Below are 23149 nucleotides of genomic sequence, written 5' to 3' on the forward strand. Positions count from 1 at the left end.
TTACTGTTCTCATTCTATGGTGGACTAGTTCTTTGAAAAAGAGATCTTGGTACAGGCAGCCTTGACTCTAGAGTCTTTTCGTAACTTGCTCTAGGCCTTGCTGATCCTTATGTAAAAGCTGGTGTCTGTTCCATGGTAGGTTTATGTGGCACACTCAGTGGTATGCAAGACATCAGAACAGAGGAAGTAGGAAGTTGGATTGGACAGTCTCTAAGGTTTTTTTTTTATTATTTCAAATGCTTTGCCCTAATTCTTAGTTCCTTTTGTCTCTCTATCATCTATTTTTATCAGACTTATTCAGTTATAACTCATAAGTGGACTTAGCCAGTTTTGAAAATGCTTTCTTTTCTCCATCTGTCTGCTAGATTTATTACAGTAGCATTACCTCAATACTACAGGATCTTGACATAGGATTATGTAAATCACACTAACTGAAGCCATAAGATACAGCAGAACTCCCCTCTGAGTTTAGGTAATATCATGTGGAGACTTTTTCCCTGAATGACTTGTATTTCCTCCTTTTAATAAAATAAAGAGCTATCCACATTTCTTGCCATGCACACTAGAAATTCTGCCCTTTTAAGAGTGCCATCATCCCATTTACACTAACACTGTGAATCTCAAACATAAACAGTGCTGCCACCTAACAGATGGTTTTTCTAAAAAAGACTGCTTCGTTCCATATGTTCCCATTACAATCTTTGTTTCACAGCATAGCTCACATTTCACTTTATTCCAGAATTTTGTTCCAGCACAACTTCATGTATTTTCCGTTATTCCTTTACACTGTCACTGAAAACAGTAAATCTACGCTATAGTTTAAAGCTAGACAAATGTAAAAGCACAATTAATGATAGAACTAGTTATTTTTTCAAGGTCTGACTAGCTAGAAAATCCAAATAGGTTTACACTGACATATAACAGACAGGCCTATGCTAGCTAGCTGTGCATACTGTAGGAAAAAATGCTTCTATTACCTGCTTGGCAACATATGGCTTTGCCAGAAAAGTCAGCATGTCAAACATTTAGTCCTCAACATGCTTCGTGATGATTACATCATGATTACAGAACTAAACATTTTGCAAAATAAAAAGGTGTATAATACGTTTTTGGCATTTACAAGAGATCATTTACATAACTCCTTAGAAAAATTCTAGGATTTGTTCTCAAAAATAAGTCCACTCTGTCTTTATGACAAGCTTCCTTTTCAGGCACTAGGTAATGGGAATTGTTCAAAATGGAAATAACTTTTCTTAACAGTTGGACAAATAAAGTGGGTCTAACTTCCTACTCCCTATAGATCATTTCTCCTTAGCCTGACATGGAAGCTGAAACTCTATGGTCACTTACTATACATATCTGAATATTTCTCCTTTAGATAAATGTATTCTAAGATGTCAGCTCTATTTGCATACATATGACCAAAAGCTTCATGAAAACCAATGCAAATATGAAATCACACTTAAAATATGATCGTACTCTACCTCTATGACAGCAAAAGGCAAAAGGAACCTTCACTAATAAATAAGGACTTTAGATTTGATCTATGAAATCGTTATCAGTTTTAAAATATTATAGACAGTAGAAAGACTTGGTCTCATAGTTGTAAAGAAAAAGGCTTCCAACAAACAAACTAGCTTTCACCTGATAGGCCCACCACCTACCCTTTCCAATATCTCAAGAGAAGCGTCTCCATTTCTACAACATGAAATTCTATCCTCTTGGAAAACATTACTTTAGAGGCTGTGTCCCCCACCAAAAAACAAATTATTAGCTGGTAGCAAGTGAGCCAAGCTTTGATTCTTAAATAACCTATTTTAATAGAGGTAACACAATGCTGATGTTAGAAACAACTCTGTTTCAGACCATTAACTAAATGCTTCTTCATTGATGGGCAAATAATATTATGTTCCAATTTTTAGTAACAAAGAAAGTAGTAAGAAAAGTCATACAAAATAAACTTTTCAAGTACCTAGCAAGTTTCTTCAAATAGCATAACATTTCAAAATGGGATTTCTTTTTTTCTTTTTTAGGACATTTGTTCTGAAAGAAAAAATGAAAATTGGACTTATTCTTAGGGGAAATTATTTAAAGCTGTTTTATGGACCCCACTTGCTTTGCGTCTTCATTTCAGATTTGGAGAACGTCTTTTAATTATGTGTCATAATAATCCCCCTCTTTTCAATTTTAGCAAATTATCCTCTAACAGCACCATTAAAACCACAGTTAGCTATGATATTCCTGAAAGCAATTAACAGCATAGCAGAAGTTCCATGTGTAACACCTTATACTATTATGCCATTTCAAAAAACCATCAGTAAAAAAGTTAATTATTTCGAGGGAAACACAAACACACACACTTCATATTGATAAATAATACACTTTAAAAATGCTTTTCAAATGGTATTAAGTAATTCTATAAAACTTTTGATCAACCATGTGAAAAAGGAAATATTTGCCTATATCTAACCTCATTCCTTTACCTTCTTCCAGTATTACAGGGCACTTCTAATTCTTGCCTACTAGAATGGAGAAGGCTTTCATAAACACAGACTACCTAGAATAATGCTTAGTTTGTCCACGGTGAGAAGAATTATAGTTTTGTTGCCAAGATCCACATGTTTGCTGATGCTAGCATAGAGAAAACTGTTAAGAAAGGTGAAGAAAAAGAGGGAAGAAAGTGAAGAAGGAAAGGAGGAAAAACATACCTTAGTTCTCTGAAGCTAAAAAGGTATCCAAGCTGCATGCTCACTAATAGGAGGACTTAGCTTCATCTATTGCTACTGTGGCTCCCATGACTCCATAAAAACACAGGTTAGTCAAGGTCCCAGTTTTGTAAAATATATGGGTTTTATTAAAATAAATACTGAATTTAATTTAGCTGCATACATAATAAAACATTCCATTATATCAAAAGACTATTTTATCAACAATTATATAGAGTACTTCATTATTTTATTGTACCTGAACTATGTTTTTGGAACTGCCACAGGAAAGCTGGTTTTAATAAACTATAGGATTGTGTCATGTTGGAATATTATTCACAAAATACATTCATTTTGGTCTGCTATGCATACTTAGATAGAACTCTATGCCCAGAAAAGTTCCTGGTTAAAAAAATAATGCATAAATTTATTGTCAGGGTGCAGAGGCAGGATATTCTTCAGTGAGGAGCTATAAAGGTAAGAGTAAGTTTTGATTGACCTGCTAATATAGAGCTAAATATTGGTATTTTAAAAGACTTTTGGAGTAAAGGAAAAAATGGTGCTAGAACTTATAAAAATACAAGCCATCGCAGGGAAAACAGATTCTGTCTGACCGGTTCAGAAAGCACCACAGGATACAAGCATGGTGAGTATTTTATACTATTCATATTCTAAGATACAAATGTAAAATCAATCCAAGAAAGAAATACAGAAATGTAGCAATGAAAAGGCAAACTAATACTTTCAATAGATAGGAAATAATCAGGACTTGTTTTAAACAATGACACAACTATAACTGTGGATGATATAAATGTGGATTTTAAAATGTTAGTCATCCCAAAGCCCTTCTTGAAACATAAATATGTACTTAGATGCTCTTAAAAGAATAGTCATGAATTATACTTTTCACCTAATAGTTTTGATACAAATAGATTCTTAGTGCCATCAACAATAGAACTATCTTAATAAATACTATATGATACTCTTAAGGATTGAAACAGAGAAGTCTCTTCAAATGGACCAAGAATTAAAAATAAAGTGCCTTCTTCAGAGCACCACTCCCCACGGCCAGGCTGCTACCCGGAGGGGCCTGTGGGAGCCAGGCAGCCTTCGACTCAGGTCTCACACTGTGGAAAGGAGAGCTAATTATACTCCCGGGCAGCGGTTCTCAACCTGTGGGTCGCTACCCCTTTGGGGGTCAAACGACCCTTTCGCAGAGACTGCCTAAATACATCCTGCATAGAATTTTGGGAATATATATATATATATATATATATATAGAGAGAGAGAGAGAGAGAGAGAGAGAGTAATCTCATTGTATAAAGGGTTCAGGTTTTGGATCTTCGAATCCCTTGAGCCAGCAGTGCTACTTTGAATAAAGGTTTCTTTTTTCCCCTGAATCTTCTGAGTACCCCTTGTGTGTTTTCCCGTCGCCTGGTAAATTCTGCCACAGATTGGCCACTTCATGGACACAGGCTCTTTCATTTACAATATTTTAAATAACTTATTATAGTTTGAAAAACTTTAAGACAAGGTTATACATTTTTTAAAAATATTTTGAAATATTTCACACCAAATAAGAGAATGAAATATTTTAAACCAATTATACTAATTTTCTTTCAGGATACAACCAGATGTTCAAGAACTATTACTCTGAGAGAAAACTACAACTCTTCAGGGACTAAAATACAATTTAAAGTTATCAAATTATAGAAACCACTAACTTTTTAAAGAAAATGGTATTTTCCTTCATAGAAACCATTTTACTCATTCATTCTATGAAACTTCATTGGCAACTATATAAGTGTCTATGTCTCACTAGAGAATTATGAGGAGGGAAAAAGCAATAAACACTTTGAAAGAAATAACATTTTGTCAATGAAAGGGCGAGGACTACGCCCTCCATCTTGCCCCAGGGTGAGGGCTATGCCCTCCATCTTACCCTGGATCCTCCATTTTTGGGCAGCCATGTGCACGGCAAGGCTTCTTCCCGGAAGCCCAAGCCTCTGCTAGCCACACCCAGGACTTCTTTAAACTAACCAATGACAATCAAGGGAAGTGCGCACCATAGATATGACCACATCCTGTGTAACAAGACACCGACTTGCACCTGGCCAATCGGCAGGGCCCACAGTCCTTTCTCCTCCTCTTACTCCAACCCCCCTATAAAACCCCTCTCCACACAGAGTTCTCTCTCTCTGCCACTTGGCTTGCCGTTGCGTTGGTGAGTGTGGTCGGGGAGCCGAGCTAGCTCAAATAAAGACTCTTTGCTTTTGCATCGGACTCGGCTGGCTCCCTGGTGGGCTTTTGGGGATCTTGAAATCTGGGCATAACAGTCAAAATGTAAAGGATAACAGCAAATAATATCATTAACTTCACAAAGAAAATAAATCTTTTTATTTTTGGTAAACAAATTGAAGTGGTGGTGTATAAAGGGCAGCAATGCAACCTATCTGTCTTTACGACTAGAAACATCTATATACAACATAAACCAGCAAGAATATCACTCTCTTTCCAAGAAATGGCTAATAACAGTGATGTTTGGGGAGCAAACAATTCATATAAATTGCTCAGTGCCTGCTTAGTGCAAGGCATGATTCTGGGCCCCAGGAATGTAGGGATGCACAAGTCACACATGGTGTTCAAACTCATGAAGCTTGCCTTCTATTGAGGGAAGAAGGACATTTCAAGGGCTTGAGGGCAGTTGGACAGAGTCATATTAGGGAGGAAGGCTCTGGGCAGAGGAGTTACTGTAGACGGGGCATCAAGGAGAGCCTTTCTGAGGAGGTGCTATTTCAAAACAGGTTAGTGGAGAATCCACATTCTCCTGCCTCCCTTGTGATGAAGGACCACATTTTCCTAACATAAGCTTTTAGTTGAGCACATTTCCTTTCAAACATCCCAGCAGAATTCATCTTTCCCATCCAACTGGCAGACCAGTCAGTCGTAAGATGGACAGGAGTGGTCTTGGGACATCACCAAAGGGACGTAACAAAATGCTAACCAGAGGTTACAAAGAAAGGGAGAAAAATAGGGGGATGGGGTGAGTTAGTATGAATGCACCTCTGAATTCAATGGGGACTATATGTGATTAGAAAAATACCAAGGATTGTGTGAGAGAAACTGGGGCACTTTATCATTACCCAGACACATGAAATGTGGACAATTTTCTTTCTGACTGGCTTATGTCCAGGAGATTTCAGAAAGAGTGATGGCCATCCATCATAAAGCTAATACCAAAAGGAGGAAGGGAAAATAAGAAGGGATCCAATGTTCATATCATTACATGCTAGTATTATTAGTCTCAGCATCACTGACCAATTAACAGAGGAAAATTAAATAATCTGACTATCCCATATAATGCTGCTTTCACTTTTACAATGAGGGCAATGAATCAAATATACCATGGGTATAGGAGGCAGCACTAACCTACAGAATAACAAGATCTAATCATGGGGTTTCACTGCTTTTAAAACTATACCACATCACAAATCTGAGTAACTAATATCACTATGAATGACAATTCACAAAGCTCAAATGTACATGATTAAGAATTCATGTCAAAACGAAATATAAAATTTTTAAATAAACTTTATGAACAAAATGGGCTTTCATTTTTAAAACAATTTAGAAAAAACTATAAGATTTGTCATGCCATGTGGAAAGACATCTAATTATAATAAAACTTTTAATTATTATGCTGTATGTTCACAGAAAATACAGAAATAATTAGAAAGAAAATATAAATCAATAGAAGTCTTATTTTTCTAGACATAGGAAAAAAACCTCTATGTATATGGTTTATCTCTTTTCAAAAAATTGGGCAAGTAAAATACCTGTAGACTTACATAGTGACTTTTTCATTTAATAGTATATATATCCAAATGTGTCCACTATTCTTTTAATGTTTTTAGTGAATTCACAACATTCATAATTGTTCAACTATATTCCTATTGCCAGTAATACTGTTTCAAATATTTTCTTATCAAATGAACGGCACTGAGAAAATGTCCTTATACATTCTTGTGTGCAATGCCAAAGTGACAATTGCTAGAATTCCTGAATCAGAGGAAGTCTTGATACACATTTCTAAACTGGTTTCCTGAAAAAAGGAATCAATTTCTACATTCACTCTGCACCACCTCAACACTACATGTAATTAAGTTTTAAGTAGTACCACTCTTATGGGTAACAAATGATACTGACACCTCAATTTTAAAATGTGCATTTTTAGTCTTAAGAAATGGCATTTGGTTTCATGTTTACTGGTCATTAATAGTTCTAAAATTAATCTGACTCTGACCTTTTAAATAAAGGAGCTATTAATTTCCTTATCAATATTTAAGGATGTTTAATATAGTTCACATATTAATCTTTTGTCATGTGTTCCAACAATTTCCCAGTTGTCATTCTCCTATTAATTGTGCTTGTTTTGACCACTCTAAAGTTTCATTTTGTGAAAATATATTAATCTTTGACAATATGACTGATCCTGTTGCTTTCTTTATTTTTTGCTCAAAAATTTTTACCTATCTCAACATCAGTTATTTCCTACATTTTCTTTTAGATTGGGGGGTTGGGTTTTCTTTTCTTTTTTTTCTCTTTTTCCCCAATTCATTTAGAGTTTATTAGGAGAATGGAAGGCAAAGGACAGATTTGAGAGATATTTAAAACTCAACTGCTAGATGGGCTGGAAGTAGAAGGGAAAGGGCTAGGAGAGAGAGAAATTAAGGAGGTTCCCAAAAGGGGTTCATACTGAGAGAATGGCATTCCATGCTGAGTAAATAGCATTAAGAGCAGGAGTCCTCAAACTACGGCCCGAGGGCCACATGAGGCCCGCCGAAAACATTTATCCGGCCCGCCGGGTGTTTTTGCCGCCACTGTGTGCATAGGAATTTGTTCATAGTTTTTTTTTAAACTATAGTCCAGCCCTCCAATGGTCTGAGGGACAGTGAACTGGCCCCCTGTTTAAAAAGTTTGAGGACCCCTGATTAAGAGATTGAACCCATTTCTAACTACTTTATTTCTTTCCTTTCCTTAAAACTCATATTTCTTGAAACAGTAGTCTATATTCATTACAAATTTTCACCATTCATTAACTCACCAGCCCAAATAAAATGTGGCTCCCAATCTGGCTACTCCTCTGCTTTCATCAAAGCCACCAATGTCTTCCAGTTGCCATGTACAAGGTACAACCATCAGTATTTAGTCGACAAACTCTGGAAGCACATAATATTGTTGCCTGTATACTCCATGGTAAAACTCTCCCTACTTGTCTTCTGTAATGGCTCCCTCCTCCTTCCTGCCTACTCTCTGCCACTCCATCTCACTCTTCTTCACAGTTCTCCTTTCTCTCTTTCTCTTAAATGTTGGTATACCTAGGAACTTCTTCAGAAACAAACTTCTAAAGACTATCCTTTTCTGTGTGACCATCCCCATCGCCATGGCCTCAGCCATCACAAGATGATTCATTCCATAATCTTTTCCTATACCTTAGGTTCTCTCATGAGCTGCACGTTTTCATCCTCATTTCAAATCCTACAAGTCTAAAATGAAGTCATCATCTTCCATAAAAGATATGCTTAAACCTATTTTCCAATTACATGTCCCAGCTCAGTGAAACTGCACCTTCACTCAAAAATCATCTAACCTAAAACCAAGGTAAGCCTTATCCTGCATTTCTGCCTGCCTCTGTCACTCATTTCAGTCCCTGCCCTACTGTACCTAATCAGTCAGCAAGCCTTCCAGATTCTCCCTCCTAGTTTAAAACTCACCTTTCTCTCCAACCCCACTCCCATGTCCTCAGTTTAGGAGACACTTAAGTCTCTAACCTAAACTACTCAAATAGTTTCTTAACTAATCTCTAGAACTTCCTGCCTCTCCCCTCCCAATACATCCTCAACTTAGTGCCAGAGTACTTCTAAGCTGTAAATCTTTCAGGTTTATTCTCCAGCTTAAAATCTTTTAATTACACCCTTTTGCCTTAAATGATAAATATTGTGACCATTGTTTTTTGATTTTCTACTACTTCCTATTTGGCAAGAACTTTATAAGCTGTATTTTAAATGCATTATATGGAAGAACTGGATTTATTTCTTTGTGAGCTGATTCTACTTCTTCCATACAAAAACAAATTCCTCAGTATCCTATATAATAAAAGGGTAATATGCAAATAGACAAAGAGCAGAACAACTGAACAACCAATCAAAGTGTAATATGCTAATGATAGGCTAAGGCTGCTCAACTGCTCACTATGACATGCACTGACCACCAGGGGGCAGATGCTCCAACCGGTAGGTTAGCTTGCTGCTGGGGTCTGGCCGATCGGGACTGAGCAAGACAGGCTGGACATGCCCTGGAGCCCTCCCACAGTCCCTCCCTGGCCCTGATCGTGCATGGGTGGGGTCCCTCAGCCTGGCCTGCACCCTCTCACAATCCAGAACCCCTCGGGGGATGTCGGAGAGCCAGTTTCTGCCCAATCCCGCAGCCCACTCCCCGTGGGAGGGCGCCAGATGCAGGGCTCATGGCTAGTGAGCACTGCTGCGGCAGCACGAGTCTCTCCAGATAGGACTTATTGGGCACGAGCCCGCAGCAGGCACAGTGGGGCCGGGATAAGCAGGAGCAGCAGGAAGGGGCTGCAGGCAGTATTGGACTGCTGGTTTCGGCCCAACCCCTACAGGCCACCCACAGGGACCCCACCCATGCACAAATTTGTGCACCGGGCCTCTAGTTACATATAAGATTCTTAGGATTTAATTTTTACCTACTTGTTGATCCTTACCTTGTGCTACAAGCTTCACGTGCTGCTCTTCAATTTTACCAAAACCTCTTTAAAGCCTAGAATAGCAAATATTTTTCTTGCCTTTTTATTCGTATTGTTCCTTCCACCTGGAATCCCTACCCACCTTCCATCCCCACCCACAGAATCATATTTATCCTCCAAGTGTTAACTCAGCTGTCACACCTGTGTTAGATGATTAAGTAATTTATAATTACCCAGACTTCTGAATATTTCTCCATCCTGGCATAAGATTGCTATCTGCTTACCACAGTATCTATTTCTTCTATTAAATTTTTAAGTATGTCAAAACAAGGACTATTTCTTGAGTGAAATGCCCAAATTTAAGCCTGTGCCCAAAATACTCAATAAAGGATGACTGAAAGAATAAGTGGGGGCAGCATACTGGAGTCATAAAAGCATGTGAGAAATAACACTGGAAACCTTAGTTTGGGCAGATGAGGATCTTAAAGGTTAACATAAACATCTATTTCTACAGCCAAAGAAGATTTATTGAAGGTTTTCAAACATAGAATGGACAAGATTTGATGTATGTGTCTTTTTATTTTATTTTTTCCCCCTTGATTTTTATTATTTTTTTTACATGCAATAAACATTAGGATTTCAAGAAAAACATTCTAAGTATAATAACGTTACATGCAATAAACATTAATATTTCAAAGAAAACTTTTAAATATAATAATGTTACATGCAATAAACATTAACAGTTCAAAAAATGATTTTAAATATAAGATTACATGCAATAAAATATTTCAAGAAAAAACATTTTAAATATAATATTACCAAAATTGTACTAACATAGTATATCACAAAAGTTGTAGGAAATATTAAAAATCTGCAAATAACAGGATTACTTCTATTATATTCTAAAATACTTTTATCCTCTGGCTCTATTTTGGTCCATCAATTTATGTTGCTCATTATATTCCACAAATGAGTGAGATCATCTTATATTTATCTTTCTCTGACCAGCTTATTTTGCTTAGCATAATGCACTCCACGTCCATTGCAAATGGTAAGAATTCTTTCTTTTTTACAGCAGTGTATTATTCCCTTGTATAGATGTACCACAGTTTTTTAATCCACTCACCTGCTGATGGACACTTAAACTGTTTCCAAGTCTTAGCTATTGTAAATTGTGCTGATACGAACATAGGGGAGCATATATCCTTTCTGATTGGTGTTTCTGATTTCTTCGGTCATCTCTCTTTATTTCTTGATGAGTCTGGCTAACAGTTTATCAATTTTGTTTATCTTTTCAAAGAACCAGCTCTTGGTTTCACTGTTTTGTTTTGTTTTGGTGGTTTTTTTTTTTAAGTCTCTATGTTATTTATTTCTGCTCTGATCTTCATTATTTCCTTCCTTCTATTTATTCTGGGCTCTTCTTATTCTCTTTCTAGTTCTTTAAGTTGTAGGGTTAAATAACTTATTGCTGATTTTTCTTGGTTTTTGACGTATGCCTGTAGTGCTATGAACTTCCCTCTCAGGACTGCTTTTGGCTTGCTGTGTCCCAGAGATTTTGGGTTGTTGTGTGTTCACTTTCATTTGTTTCCAGGAAGTTTCTGATTTCTTTCTTGATCTTGTTGGTAAACCATTCATTGTTTAATAACATACTATTTAGCCTCCATGCGTTTGAATGTTTTTGGGTGCTTTTACTGTAGTTGATTTCTAATTTCATTCCACTGTGATTTAGAAGATGCATTATATGATTTCAATCTTCTTGAACTTGTAGAGACTTGCTTTTTGTCCTAATACATGGTCTATCTTTGTGAATGATTCATGTGCACTTGAGAAGAATGTATATCCTGCTGCATTGGGTGAAATGTTCTATAAATGTTAATTAAATCCATCTGATCCAGTGTGTCCTTTAGAATCTCTTTTTCCTTGTTAAGTTTTTGTCTGGAAGATCTATCCAGTGAAGTCAGAGTGATGTTAAAGTCTCCTACTATGACTGTATTGTTGTTGATCTCTCTGTTAAAGTACTCTAAAAATTTTAAAAATATATTTAGTTGCTCCTATTTTGGGTGCATATATGCCTAACAGGGTTATATCCACTTCTTGGATCTATCCCTTTAGTATTATGTAGTGATCTTTGTTGTCTCTTGTGATGGCCATCATTTTAAAATCTATTTTGTCGAATATGAGTATTGCTACTCCAGTTTTTTTTTTCTTTTCCATTTGCATGGAAAAATTTTTTACAATCCTTCACTCATCCTGTGTGTGTCTTTTGTTTTGAAGTGGGTCTCTTGTAGACAGCATATATTTGGGTCATGTTTTTATATTCTGCTACCTTATACCTTTTAATTGGAGCATTTAGTCCATTTACATTTAGGGTTATTATTGAGAGGTACTTATTTATTGCCATTATATTTCTGCATGGCTTGGTTTCTCTCTCTGTTTCTTCTTCTCATTACAGCAATCCTTTTAGCATTTCTTGCAATGCTGGCTTGGTGGTGATGTACTCCTTTAGCTTTTTTTTGTCTGGGAAGATCTTTATTTGACCATCTATTTTGAATGCTAGCCTTGCTGGATATAGTAATCTTGTTCTCAGATCCTTGCTTTCCATTATCTTGAAACTCTACAGGCCATTTTCTTCAAGCATTGTAGAGATTCTGATGAGAAAATTGGTGTCAGCCTTATGGGAACTCCTTTGTAGGTAACAGTTTCTTTTCTCTTGCTGCCTTTAAGATTTTCTCTTTGCTTTTAATTTTTGGCATTTTAATTATGATGTGTCTGGGCGTGGGTCTACTTGGGTTCTTCTTGTTTGGCGTTCTCTGTGCCTCCTGAACTTGTGTGACTTTTTCCTTTACCAAGTTAGGAAAGTTTTCTGCCATTATTTCTTCAAATACCTTCTCTATGCCTTTCTCCCTTTCTCCCTCTTCAGGCACACCTGCTATTCCAATATTGTTACAATTCACATTGTCCCACCGCTCCCTTAAGCTGTCCTCCTGTTTTTTAATTGCTTTTACTTTCTGGTTTTCTGATTGATATTTTCAACATTGTCTTCTAATTCACTGATTCGATCCTCAGTCCGCCCCCCTAGTCTGCTGTGCATTCCTTTCAATGTGTTCTTTATTCGTGTTGTGTCATTCTTTATCTCAGACTATTCTTTATTCGTACTTACTATATCTTTCTTCATGCTGTTGTGAGCATCTTTACCATCATTACTCTGAACTCTGTTTCAGATAAATTTTTTTTAATTAAATCTTTATTGTTCAGAATATTACAGTTGTTCCTCTTTTTTCCCCCGTAGCTCCCCTCCACCCAGTTCCCCTCCCACCCTCCGCCCTCACACCCCCATCACTGTCCTCAGTCATAGGTGCACGATTTTTGTTCAGTCTCTTCCCGCATTCCCCATACCCCTTTTCCCCCCCAAGAATAGTCAGTCCACTCCCTTTCTATGCCCCTGATTCTATTATAATCACCAGTTTATTCTGATCATCAGATTATTTATTCACTTGATTTTTAGATTCACTTGTTGATGGATGTGTATTTGTTGTTCATAATTTGTATCTTTACTTTTTTCTTCTTCTTCCTCTTCTTAAAAGATACCTTTCAGCATTTCATATAATACTGGATTGGTGGTGATGAACCCCTTTAGCTTTTCCTTATCTGTGAAGCTTTTTATCTGACCTTCAATTCTGAATGATAGCTTTGCTGGATAAAGTAATCTTGGTTGTAGGTTCTTGCTATTCATCACTCTGAATATTTCTTGCCACTCCCTTCTGGCCTGCAAAGTTTCTGTTGAGAAATCAGCTGACAGTCGTATGGGTACTCCCTTGTAGGTAATTGAGCCTCTTTCTCTTGCTGCTTTTAAGATTCTCTCTTTGTCTTTTGCTCGTGGCATCTTAATTATGATGTGTCTTGGTGTGGTCCTCTTTGGATTCCTTTTGTTTGGGGTTCTCTGCGCTTCCTGGACTTGTAAGTCTATTTCTTTCACCAGGTAGGGGAAGTTTTCTGTCATTATTTCTTCAAATAGGTTTTCAATATCTTGCTCTCTCTCTTCTTCTGGCACCCCCATAATTCAGATGTTGGTACGCTTGAAGCTGTCCCAGAGGCTCCTCACACTATCTTCGTATTTTTGGATTCTTTTTTCATTTTGCTTCCGGTTGGGTGTTTTTTGCTTCTTCGTATTTCAAATCTTTGACTTGATTCTTGCGATCCTCTGGTCTGCTGTTGGAACTCTGTATAATATTCTTTATTTCAGTCAGTGTATGCTTAATTTCTAGTTGGTCCTTTATCACAACATCGAGGGTCTCACTAGATTTCTTGAGGGTCTCATTAAGTTTATTGGCGGTTTCTTGAAAATTCTTGAAGAACCTTAAAAGTGTGGTTTTGCACTCTATAGCCAGTAGTTTGCTTTCCTCCATTTCTGTCATTTGTGTCCTGTTTCTTTGTCTCAGCATTTTTTATGCTTCGCTGTGTCGATAGAGTGGCTTTCTGTGCTAAGTGTCCTATAGGGCCCAGTGGCTCAGCCTCCCAATTACCTGAGGTGGACACTCTTGGTGCAACCTCTTGTGGGCTTTGTGTACAGTCTTGTTGTAGTTAAATCTTGATTGTTGTAGGTAACACTGGGAGGAATTGACCTCCAGGCCAATTGGCTGTGAGAATCAGCTATGTCTACGGTGGGAGAACTTCTGTGCTGAAGACACCCTTATGGGGCAAGACTTGCTTCAGTGGGGCTTTGGTGCTCACTGAGTCTGCCCCCTGAGTGTGTCCTTTATGGATCTGAGGAGTTGTAACTGGATAGTCCCACTCTGACCACTGGGTACACTGGCTCCTGTCTCTAAGGAGGTGCTAATTTAGCCTCTGCCTGAGGCCACCCAGCAGAAGCCAGCTGTAAAGCAATGCAAGTTACTATGGGGCCTTGGGCCAGCTGCAGTTTGTTAAGTAATTTTCAGATTACAAAGGGCTGGGCCTTTCATATGCAAAAGCCTCCATGCACGGCTTGGGCGGGGCGGGTCCCATGGGATCAACAGGGCCGGCGGAGCGAGCAGTATGGCTGCTCTCAGAGGCCCCGGCAATCGCAGCGAGCGCCTCCGAGAGAAAGCCGCCCTTGAGTTCCGACGGATGCCAGACAGTCCCGTTTCTCCCGTATGAGTCTGGGTCCCCAGAGACTCGCCCGGAACTGGAGCTCAGAGCTTGAGACTCCCTCCCAATTGAAAAAGACAATCGTGTCCTCAGCCGCCAGCCCTCTCCGCATGCACCTCCACACCTTTGTATTTTACTGCCGCACCGCACCTCCTCCGAGTCTTGGTATGCTTTTCTATTTCCTTCTAGTTGTAGAATTTCCACTCAGCCAGCCTTCCTGTGGTTCTGGATGATGTCCGTTCCGTCTTTTAGTTGTATTTTTGAAGTTGTGCGAGGCAGCAATCTCCAGTGTTTACCTATGCTGCCATCTTGGTTTCTCCAGATAAATTTCTTATCTCTGCTTCATTTATCTCTTCTTCTGGAGGATTCTCTAGTTCTTTCATTTGGGGGTTTTTTCGTTTTCTCCTCATTTTGGCTTTCTGTTTGGGTTTGTGACTATGTATTAGATAGAACCTCTACACTTCTTAATCTCTAGTGCAGGACAGTGTTAAAAGCTATTTCTGACTAATTAGATCAGGCATAGTCTCAAAGCCTCCAGAGAGAGCCTCTGCCTACAGACTGATAGGATTCAGACTTCAATTGCCCCCCCCCCAGGCAACTGTCCTCAAGTGTGGTGAGAGTTTTTTCAATAGGGTGGGGCAGTTACTACTGCCTGGAGGCTAATTGTTATTTTTAATATCTTAAGTGTCTTCAGAGTAAGGTGTTTTCCAATAGGGTGTGCCCACTGTCTTCCCCCCAGGCAAGGCAGATGCCTATGTGGGAAAGATGTCCTCAGCTGCATGAGACAATGACTCAGCCCAGGAAACTTGGGGTGTCTGCCTTCTAAGCTCTATCGCCCAAGTCCCCAGTCCTGTCTTCTGCCCTCACAGCTCCAGTCCACTTCATCCTCCCCCTGCCATAACACAAGGTGGCTGGCTCCACAGGGAATTTTGTGCATTGGCCCTTTAAGAGGGTGCCTGAATTTTCAGCTGTTACTCCCTGGCAGACAGCACCCCACTGCTTTTCATAACTAGATGTTATGTGGGTACCCTCCTCTGTTTCGTGCTCTCTGCTGGGGAGCCCAGCTTGGGGATTAGATCACAGAGTTTTCAGTGGCAACCCCCCACAGCTGAGATATCTCTCCAGGACTTCAGTTGCTGTCTATGGGCCAGCCCTTTCACACCTCCGCTCCTCCTACCAGTTTATATGTGGTCTCCACTTTCGGTCCTAAGGTGTCAGGATTCTCTCCTGTGAGTTTTCTGTTGATTATTCAGGAAGCTTTTCTATATTTCAGTTTTAATACCAGTTTGTTCCTGGGAGCATGTCCATGCAGCATCCACTTACTCTGCCACCATTTTTAATCCTCTCTTGATGTGTGTTTTAAGAAAACAATGCATAGTAATGTGATAAGATCTGAGAGACAAAAGAAGACAATTTAAAAGGTCCAGAAAAAGTTGAGAAATAGAGCTGGTCTTGATATAAACTGATTTCTACAAACTGGCAGACAGGCAAACCATGTGCTGATATCTACCTTTTTTCACTGTTTCATGTGAAAATCCTTCCTTCCATATAAAATATTTTATCATACCAAATTTCTTATCACTGCCAAACTTAGCATGAACTTGGCATTTTGAATCTAACACTCAAGAGCAAATTTTGAAAGTTTCGAATTTAAACGTTTCAAGAATAGCCATGCAGATGATTGAGCTTTCCCAAGAAAAAATGGGGAGAATTAAAGGGCTGGTGGTAGAACCTTGGCATTTATACTAATGAACAAAGAAGAAAGAGACATGGTGTGGTCAGGGCAAGTAGGAAGACCAAGAGAGTATAATATGGGTTGAACTACAGTGATATCAGCAGCCCCATCCATGATGCATCCCTGAAAGATTTTAGTCTATAGTTCAGATCTAGGGCTACAAACCCCATTTGTTTAATGAACATTCAACAGGCTTTAGGGCAAAATGCCATTTTAAAGGCCAATCTATATCTGAACATTCTGTGTTAAACTGCTTTTCTAATGCTCTGGCTCTGTCTAAATAGATTTTAGTACAGAAGCATACTTCTCCTGATTATTATAGCTGTTGTTGTCGGCAAATGCTTGCCATCACTAGTTAAAAAAATTTAACGTTACAAAATTGTAGTAAATTATTCATCAAATTACTACTCTGATAGTTTTCTCTTGATGACTCTTACTTTACCAACAGAGTAATTTTAATTAAACATATTTCCACAATGGTAAAAACTCAAGACTACTTAGGACCTTTTCCCTCTTTTTCAAATTGATGTTTTTAAGAATGCTTGTAAATTTGGTGGTAATATTAAATTCACTAGATAAAATCCTTCTGTATAATCCTATCTAACATGAAAGAGTAAGAAAAGTACAATTCCTTTACTTGAAATTATGAAAATTTGCTTTTCACAATGATTTATATAGACCCTAAAAAATCTTTTCAAACTATTAGAATATTATTTCCTTTAAAAATATATGTTGGTGTGTATAATTTCTGCATTCTTATTCTATGAAAAGAGACCGCACAGAAAGGATGAAACAATGGTATGGAAACTTACCATCCTCTCCAAATGGACTCTTTATTGCTTCCATGTGTTTAAAAAAAAGAAAGAAGGAAACCTTTAAGCCAATCCCAATCCCTAAAATTTTTGGCATTCTTATTAAGCATTGAATCCAGAAAAAACAGTTTTTTATTATCATAGCCTATCAGAGTCAAAATTTATTTCATTATGAGAATGTGTTAGAAATTAAAAATAAAGGTTGGGTTCTATATGGCTTAAAGAGAGTATACTATTTAAAGCTTAAACCTGTTAAAATATCACAAATAACTTGGTCTCAACATTTAAAGAAATAATGCCTATTTTGAATATTGCATTCTAGAACATATAAATTTATTTGGAGGAATATTAAAATAGATGACATTAACACTTTTTTAGCACAATAAAGATTTTTATTTTTTACAGCCGTGGTTACATAAAGCTGAGGAATACAAACACCACATAAAATTGATTCAGATACTTTTCTGAAACAATGAAATATTTGCTCAAACTATACACCGAGGTCAGTGAATTGCCTAAACTCTTGTCTTTGCACTTTTCCACAGATCAGGGTGCACAATGGGAATGCATAACTCCCTAAAAGAAGCACATCTCCAAGTTTTGTGTGTGGGTCAAATGTAAGAAGGAAAAAGTTCCCTCACCCCAAAATGAGAACAGATGGGAATGTAAAATTAGGTGGGAAGAGACAGTGAAGCTTTGGATGACCGACCAAGAAATCTCCCCTTGAGGGGAGCCAAATATACCAGACCTCAGCTTATTCTGCTTCCAGTTGACTTCCAAATTAAATCTAGTAGGAATGTAAAGCAGTTTGTAGATTCAATGTATTAGCTTTGATTTTTGTAAGCACATATTTTATAAATAAACTACTGATAAATATAAATAAAAATATTTTTATACTCAATATAAAGTAATCTCCTGATCACTTGTGAGTTTAACATACCTTCAAACTTAGAATGTTAACAATAACATTTTTTAAAATAATAAATGGCTTTATGAAAAACAGGCAACAGGCATGAACAAACTTAAGATGTTGATACTGAGCTCCTTGTACTATGGAAATGACATCTGCTGTAAGTTGAAAAACTATGTAAATAAAATATAAATATATTTTCACTTTTCATATTTTATCTGTATAACAAAATAATCTTAATAGTAATGCCAGCAATATTTCCTATACCTACCAAAAAAGCCCCTTTACTTGATATCCAATTTTATATAGCATGACAATTTTTCTATCTAAAAATACCAACTATAGCATTAAAAGAATACCCCCGATAGTGCTGCATTCGCCTCCAATTTTTTAATTTTTAATATGGGTAATAATTTAGAATTTTAGAAAAACAAAAAATCATGCTATCAGATTTTAATGCATATAAAAATAGTTTTATTATTAATAATTATATTATTAAACTATGATAAAATATTATTTATACTTTATTTGATAATAAAATAATAACCATTAAAATATAATTTTAAGAGCAACTTTCTAAGATTAGTCTTGAGCTTTTAAAGAGGTACCAAATATCGTCTACAAAATAGTGTTTATCAAAATTATTTTGTATATGCTCACTTTCATATGGAATTTACATGAGCTGATACAAGGAGAATAATTCAGGCTTTTACTCAATAGTGCTCAAATTTATAGATCATTCTCATCCATAATTTCAAAGTCCTTTTCCAAGACAACAGTTAAAAGTTCTCTGTGTACCTTTTCCCTGCCATCCCAGAAAATTGGCTTTCAATTTCTTAACCTTGTTTTATCTTTTTTAACCTTACTAAGTATACACAACAAAAAGAAATATAGAAATGACTCGTTCCAAGACATGAAAGCAACTGCACCTTACACTCAAGTGATTTCAGTTTAAATCCAAGGCACTGGTAATTTGACACAGGCTTCACTTTTCATTAGGTTTGAGGACTTCCATGAAGAAGATGCTTAATATAGTACATTGCAATTAGTTGACTATGTTCATGAAATAATTACTGAAAAGTAGATTTTTCTTATTCAGAATACTCTAACTTATATGAAATCATTATTACCAAAAAAGAAGAAAATCTCTCAAATTATCTAGCTTTCCTTCTTTTGTTTTCTCCCTTATCAATACATTAAAGCCAACAGGCAAACTTTTGGGGATACTATGTTGATTATATTTTATTAAAATTCATTTTCCATACTTTCCATTTGTGCAAATAAAATTTGAATTAAGCAACAACTGTAAACATTTTCAAAATCATTTGCATATTAATAAATCAAATTCTAATTCCCCAAAATATCAAATGCAGATCTCCCTATAAATTTTACATTATTGTCTTAATTCATTTTCCTGTTATTTGGTTGAATGATTTTAAAAGGGAAAACAGAACATTTTATAATGAATCCAAAACTGCTATCTTCCCCTAGGACAGTGATGGCGAACCTTTTGAGCTTAGTGTGTCAGCATTTTGAAAAACCCTAACTTAACTCTGGTGCCGTGTCACATATAGAAATTTTTTGATATTTGCAACCATAGTAAAACAAAGACTTATATTTTTGGTATTTATTTTATATATTTAAATGCCATTTAACAAAGAAAAATCAACCAAAAAAATGAGTTTGCGTGTCACCTCTGACACGCGTGTCATAGGTTCGCCATCACTGCCCTAGGAGGTGGGGGCTTTGAATAAAGAATGCACATGCATACACATAATATTTACTCAATATTCCTGTCCAACTCCCAGAGCTTCCACTGTCCTTTTAAACCAGGTAAGTCACAAGTACTCTGGATGACAAACACTTAACTATAAAAGGAACATGGTTGACTTAGGTTGTCAGGATTACTCTAAAACAACAGATACCTGAGGATCTCAGGGCATATTCTCAGGAGTGTAAGAGTATTACAAAGTGTCTTTTTTTGTTTTGTCTTCATATTATGATCCTACATAATAAAAGGCTAATATGCAAATTGTCCCCTCCACCGGGAGTTCAACGGGAGCCCAACCAGGGGGCAGAGCCCCACACACATGCATGAATTTGTGCACCGGGCCTCTAGTATAAATATAATTACATTCTGGGTAATCTCTTTCATAACCTTTAGCACCTATCAATATCACATAATTTCAGGATCTGATCTTGATAGTGTTATGATCTTGTTGGTGTTAACTTTTTATACTGACTGTGTCTAATTCACAATACAGTGTTTCTCAAACTGGAATTCATACATGTATTCTTGGGGCCTCTGAAACATTTTTCTGTTAACACAAGTCCACATATTATTCAAGACAAAGAAACACTAAATGAGATAATCTTCCTAATTCCTTCCCAGTTTAAAGAATACATTTCATTCTATTGCAGCTTACTAATAATTTATGGAGATCAAATTTAAGAAGTGCACAGAGAAAGGTAACTTCACAGGAGGAGTTGTACATGTGCTTTTGTTTTCCTTTTATATTCAAATGCAAATGAATTTTTTGAGCTAAGAATAAGATGGCATTCAGATAACAAAATAAAAGGAGGCTGTCAGATAAAGATTCTATGAGCAACAGTCACTATCATTTCAAATGGATTAGTGGACCACATGTTAACTAGGAATCAGAAAATCCCAGTTTCTTTTTTCAGTTTGTCTCTAACTTGAAATAACATCTTGATGTTGAAATAATTCCTCCCTGCAATCTTCATTTTTTACAAAGTTAGAACAGTATGCTATTCAATTAATAATATGCACAATAAATACGGGGTACTTGTGTTATATGATAAGCAGTATGTTTCAAATTTTAATTTATATAATAATAGGAAAACAACAAATCTATAAAACTCAATTTTCTTAAGTTTGTTACTATCTATATAACATGTAAAAATAACACATCTTTTGTTTCTGAATGTACTTATGGATTATTTTGATCTAGCTTTAAAATTTATGTTTAAATTTGCTTCATCTAATTTAAAAATATTTAGAGTGTTGTCAATTAGAACTTAAAGATATTTCATTGGTAGAAATCATTATTTACTAGTTAAATGTTTAAAAATAAAAACTTATCATTTCTCATATATCACAATCTTATTAACAATCAAGTTAGTAAACCATATACTCTTAAAGAAATTCTCAATTTGTATGTATTAACAACAAAATCATCTTAACACCCATAAAGTAAATTAAAATGTTTGCAAACTGCAAAGATATTCTAAATTTAAAAGGCATATATTTTACATTTAAAATATAGTTATATAATTTTTAATTTTAAAAATGAGGAAAAATGAAACTCATTTAAATCATCTTATTCATATCTATGATACAAATGGAAATAAAAGTTTTAAATAAAAATTTTCCATAAGTAGCTAGAAAGTTTTCCTGATATACAGCATTTTAAATAAACATTTTTAAAAGAGAAATACATTTTTTAACCATTTCTAAAGCATTACCAATAACATAACAAAAAATTACTAATGTAATAAATTAAATTATTGATTTTGAAGTTATTTATTGAATTTACATTATTACATTTTGAGAGGTGCATTTTTTGTTAGGTGAAGGCAGGAGAATCTAAAATCAATTTTATAACAACACATTTCATAATAAGCTTAAGTTTTATCAAGAAGGAAATGTCACATTCAAATTTAAAGTTCTGATATCCTAGCAAACATAAGTGACATTAGTTTATTAAACTCATTTGAAACTTACTTCTTCCTATAAAGGAATTTTCAGCTTTTATTATTTTAAGATTTCTTTTCTAGATGATGTAATTAGACCATTACTAAGAGAGGGAGGTAGAGTCAAATGAAAAATGTGCATTTCCAAAAAGTGCATATTTTTATATATTGTGACATGGGATTTTTTTCTTGGAATAGACATGTGCAATTGCACAATGTTAAAATCAATGCCAAGAAGTTACTGTACCTGAACTGTAGAGCTGATCTCCGACGCAAAGCCGCCCGTCAAGGGAGCTTCGTGACTGATTAGCAGTCGCCCTGTTTTGATCACAGACTGAAAAAGAAAAAGAAAACCTAATGTTGAACAGAATACATATTTTCAAGTATATGACTGCAGTTTTGATTAAGTAATAAAATAAATTATTTAATTTCAATAAATAAAAAATTAGTAATTTAATTCTATGTCAAATAAGTTACAGCACAAATCTTTCAACAAGACAGTCATTTGATTTTTACCCTGCTAAAGAATTTTCAATATAGTTTATAATCCTACTACACAATAAAAATGAGATTTGTAATTCTATGTATGTCATCAAAAATGCATTTCATTATAAAATATTCTTGTTATAAACTGAATTACTGTATTTCAAATTTTTATATCTCAATCTTTTATTTTTCAAATTACATTAAGAATAAAAGTATTTTTAACACTTGTTGAGGTATATTTGCATATAAACAGCCTTAAGAAATACTGTTTTGGAGAGAACAAAAACACAAAAATATCATGTAAACTCTGTAGCAAAGTAAAAGTTCATGGAGAGCTAGAAAGAAGAAATCACTGCAGAAGTAAAAGGTTTACAACCCTCTTTGACCATGTGCATTAAAATCTGGTTAAGAACCTCAACTCCATTTTAACGTAGAAAATGTCACAAATAATAAAGATGTATTCTCAATACTGGCTCAGCGTGGTTGTTCACAGAATATGCATGACATACTCTGTGCAATAATAAATCAAAACGTATAGCTATGACATCATAGCAGAATAACAACTTTGTTGAAAGGTAAAAAATATTAAAGTCAACAGCTGGTTATTACTTAAAATATGTTGAACAATTACCATATTATCAAAGAGAAGTGGTAATTCCTCCTCTACATGTCTAATAATGGATCGCGTTCCTTAAATTCTACATTACTATTTTACAAATATGAAATAAAATCTCCCAAGCAAAAATATGCATATAAATCAATTCTTTTCCTTCATTCTAGGCAATTAGAGTTGAGAATTTTAAAAATATGCAGTAGTTTAAACCAGCAGATATTAAACTCCAAGATATAGCCAGTAGCCACAACAAAAATAAATTACTACTATATCTATTAAATAAA

General features: G+C 35.8%; 1 protein-coding gene across 2 annotated transcripts in view; it reads right to left on the reverse strand.

Moving 5' to 3' along the window:
- The window catches only part of BCKDHB (branched chain keto acid dehydrogenase E1 subunit beta), a 204968-nt gene that overhangs the window by 38137 nt on the left and 143682 nt on the right, over nucleotides 1–23149 (reverse strand). For both annotated transcript variants that reach the window (XM_070418189.1, XM_070418190.1), the window contains exon 9: nucleotides 22014–22100. In XM_070418189.1, the coding sequence (XP_070274290.1) occupies nucleotides 22014–22100 (87 nt within the window). The remainder of the gene's footprint in view (nucleotides 1–22013; nucleotides 22101–23149) is intronic.

Source organism: Myotis yumanensis, unplaced genomic scaffold, assembly GCF_028538775.1.
Source record: "Myotis yumanensis isolate MYYU_CA2020_CCGP unplaced genomic scaffold, mMyoYum1.0.hap1 SCAF_6, whole genome shotgun sequence".
Taxonomy (NCBI): domain Eukaryota; kingdom Metazoa; phylum Chordata; class Mammalia; order Chiroptera; family Vespertilionidae; genus Myotis; species Myotis yumanensis.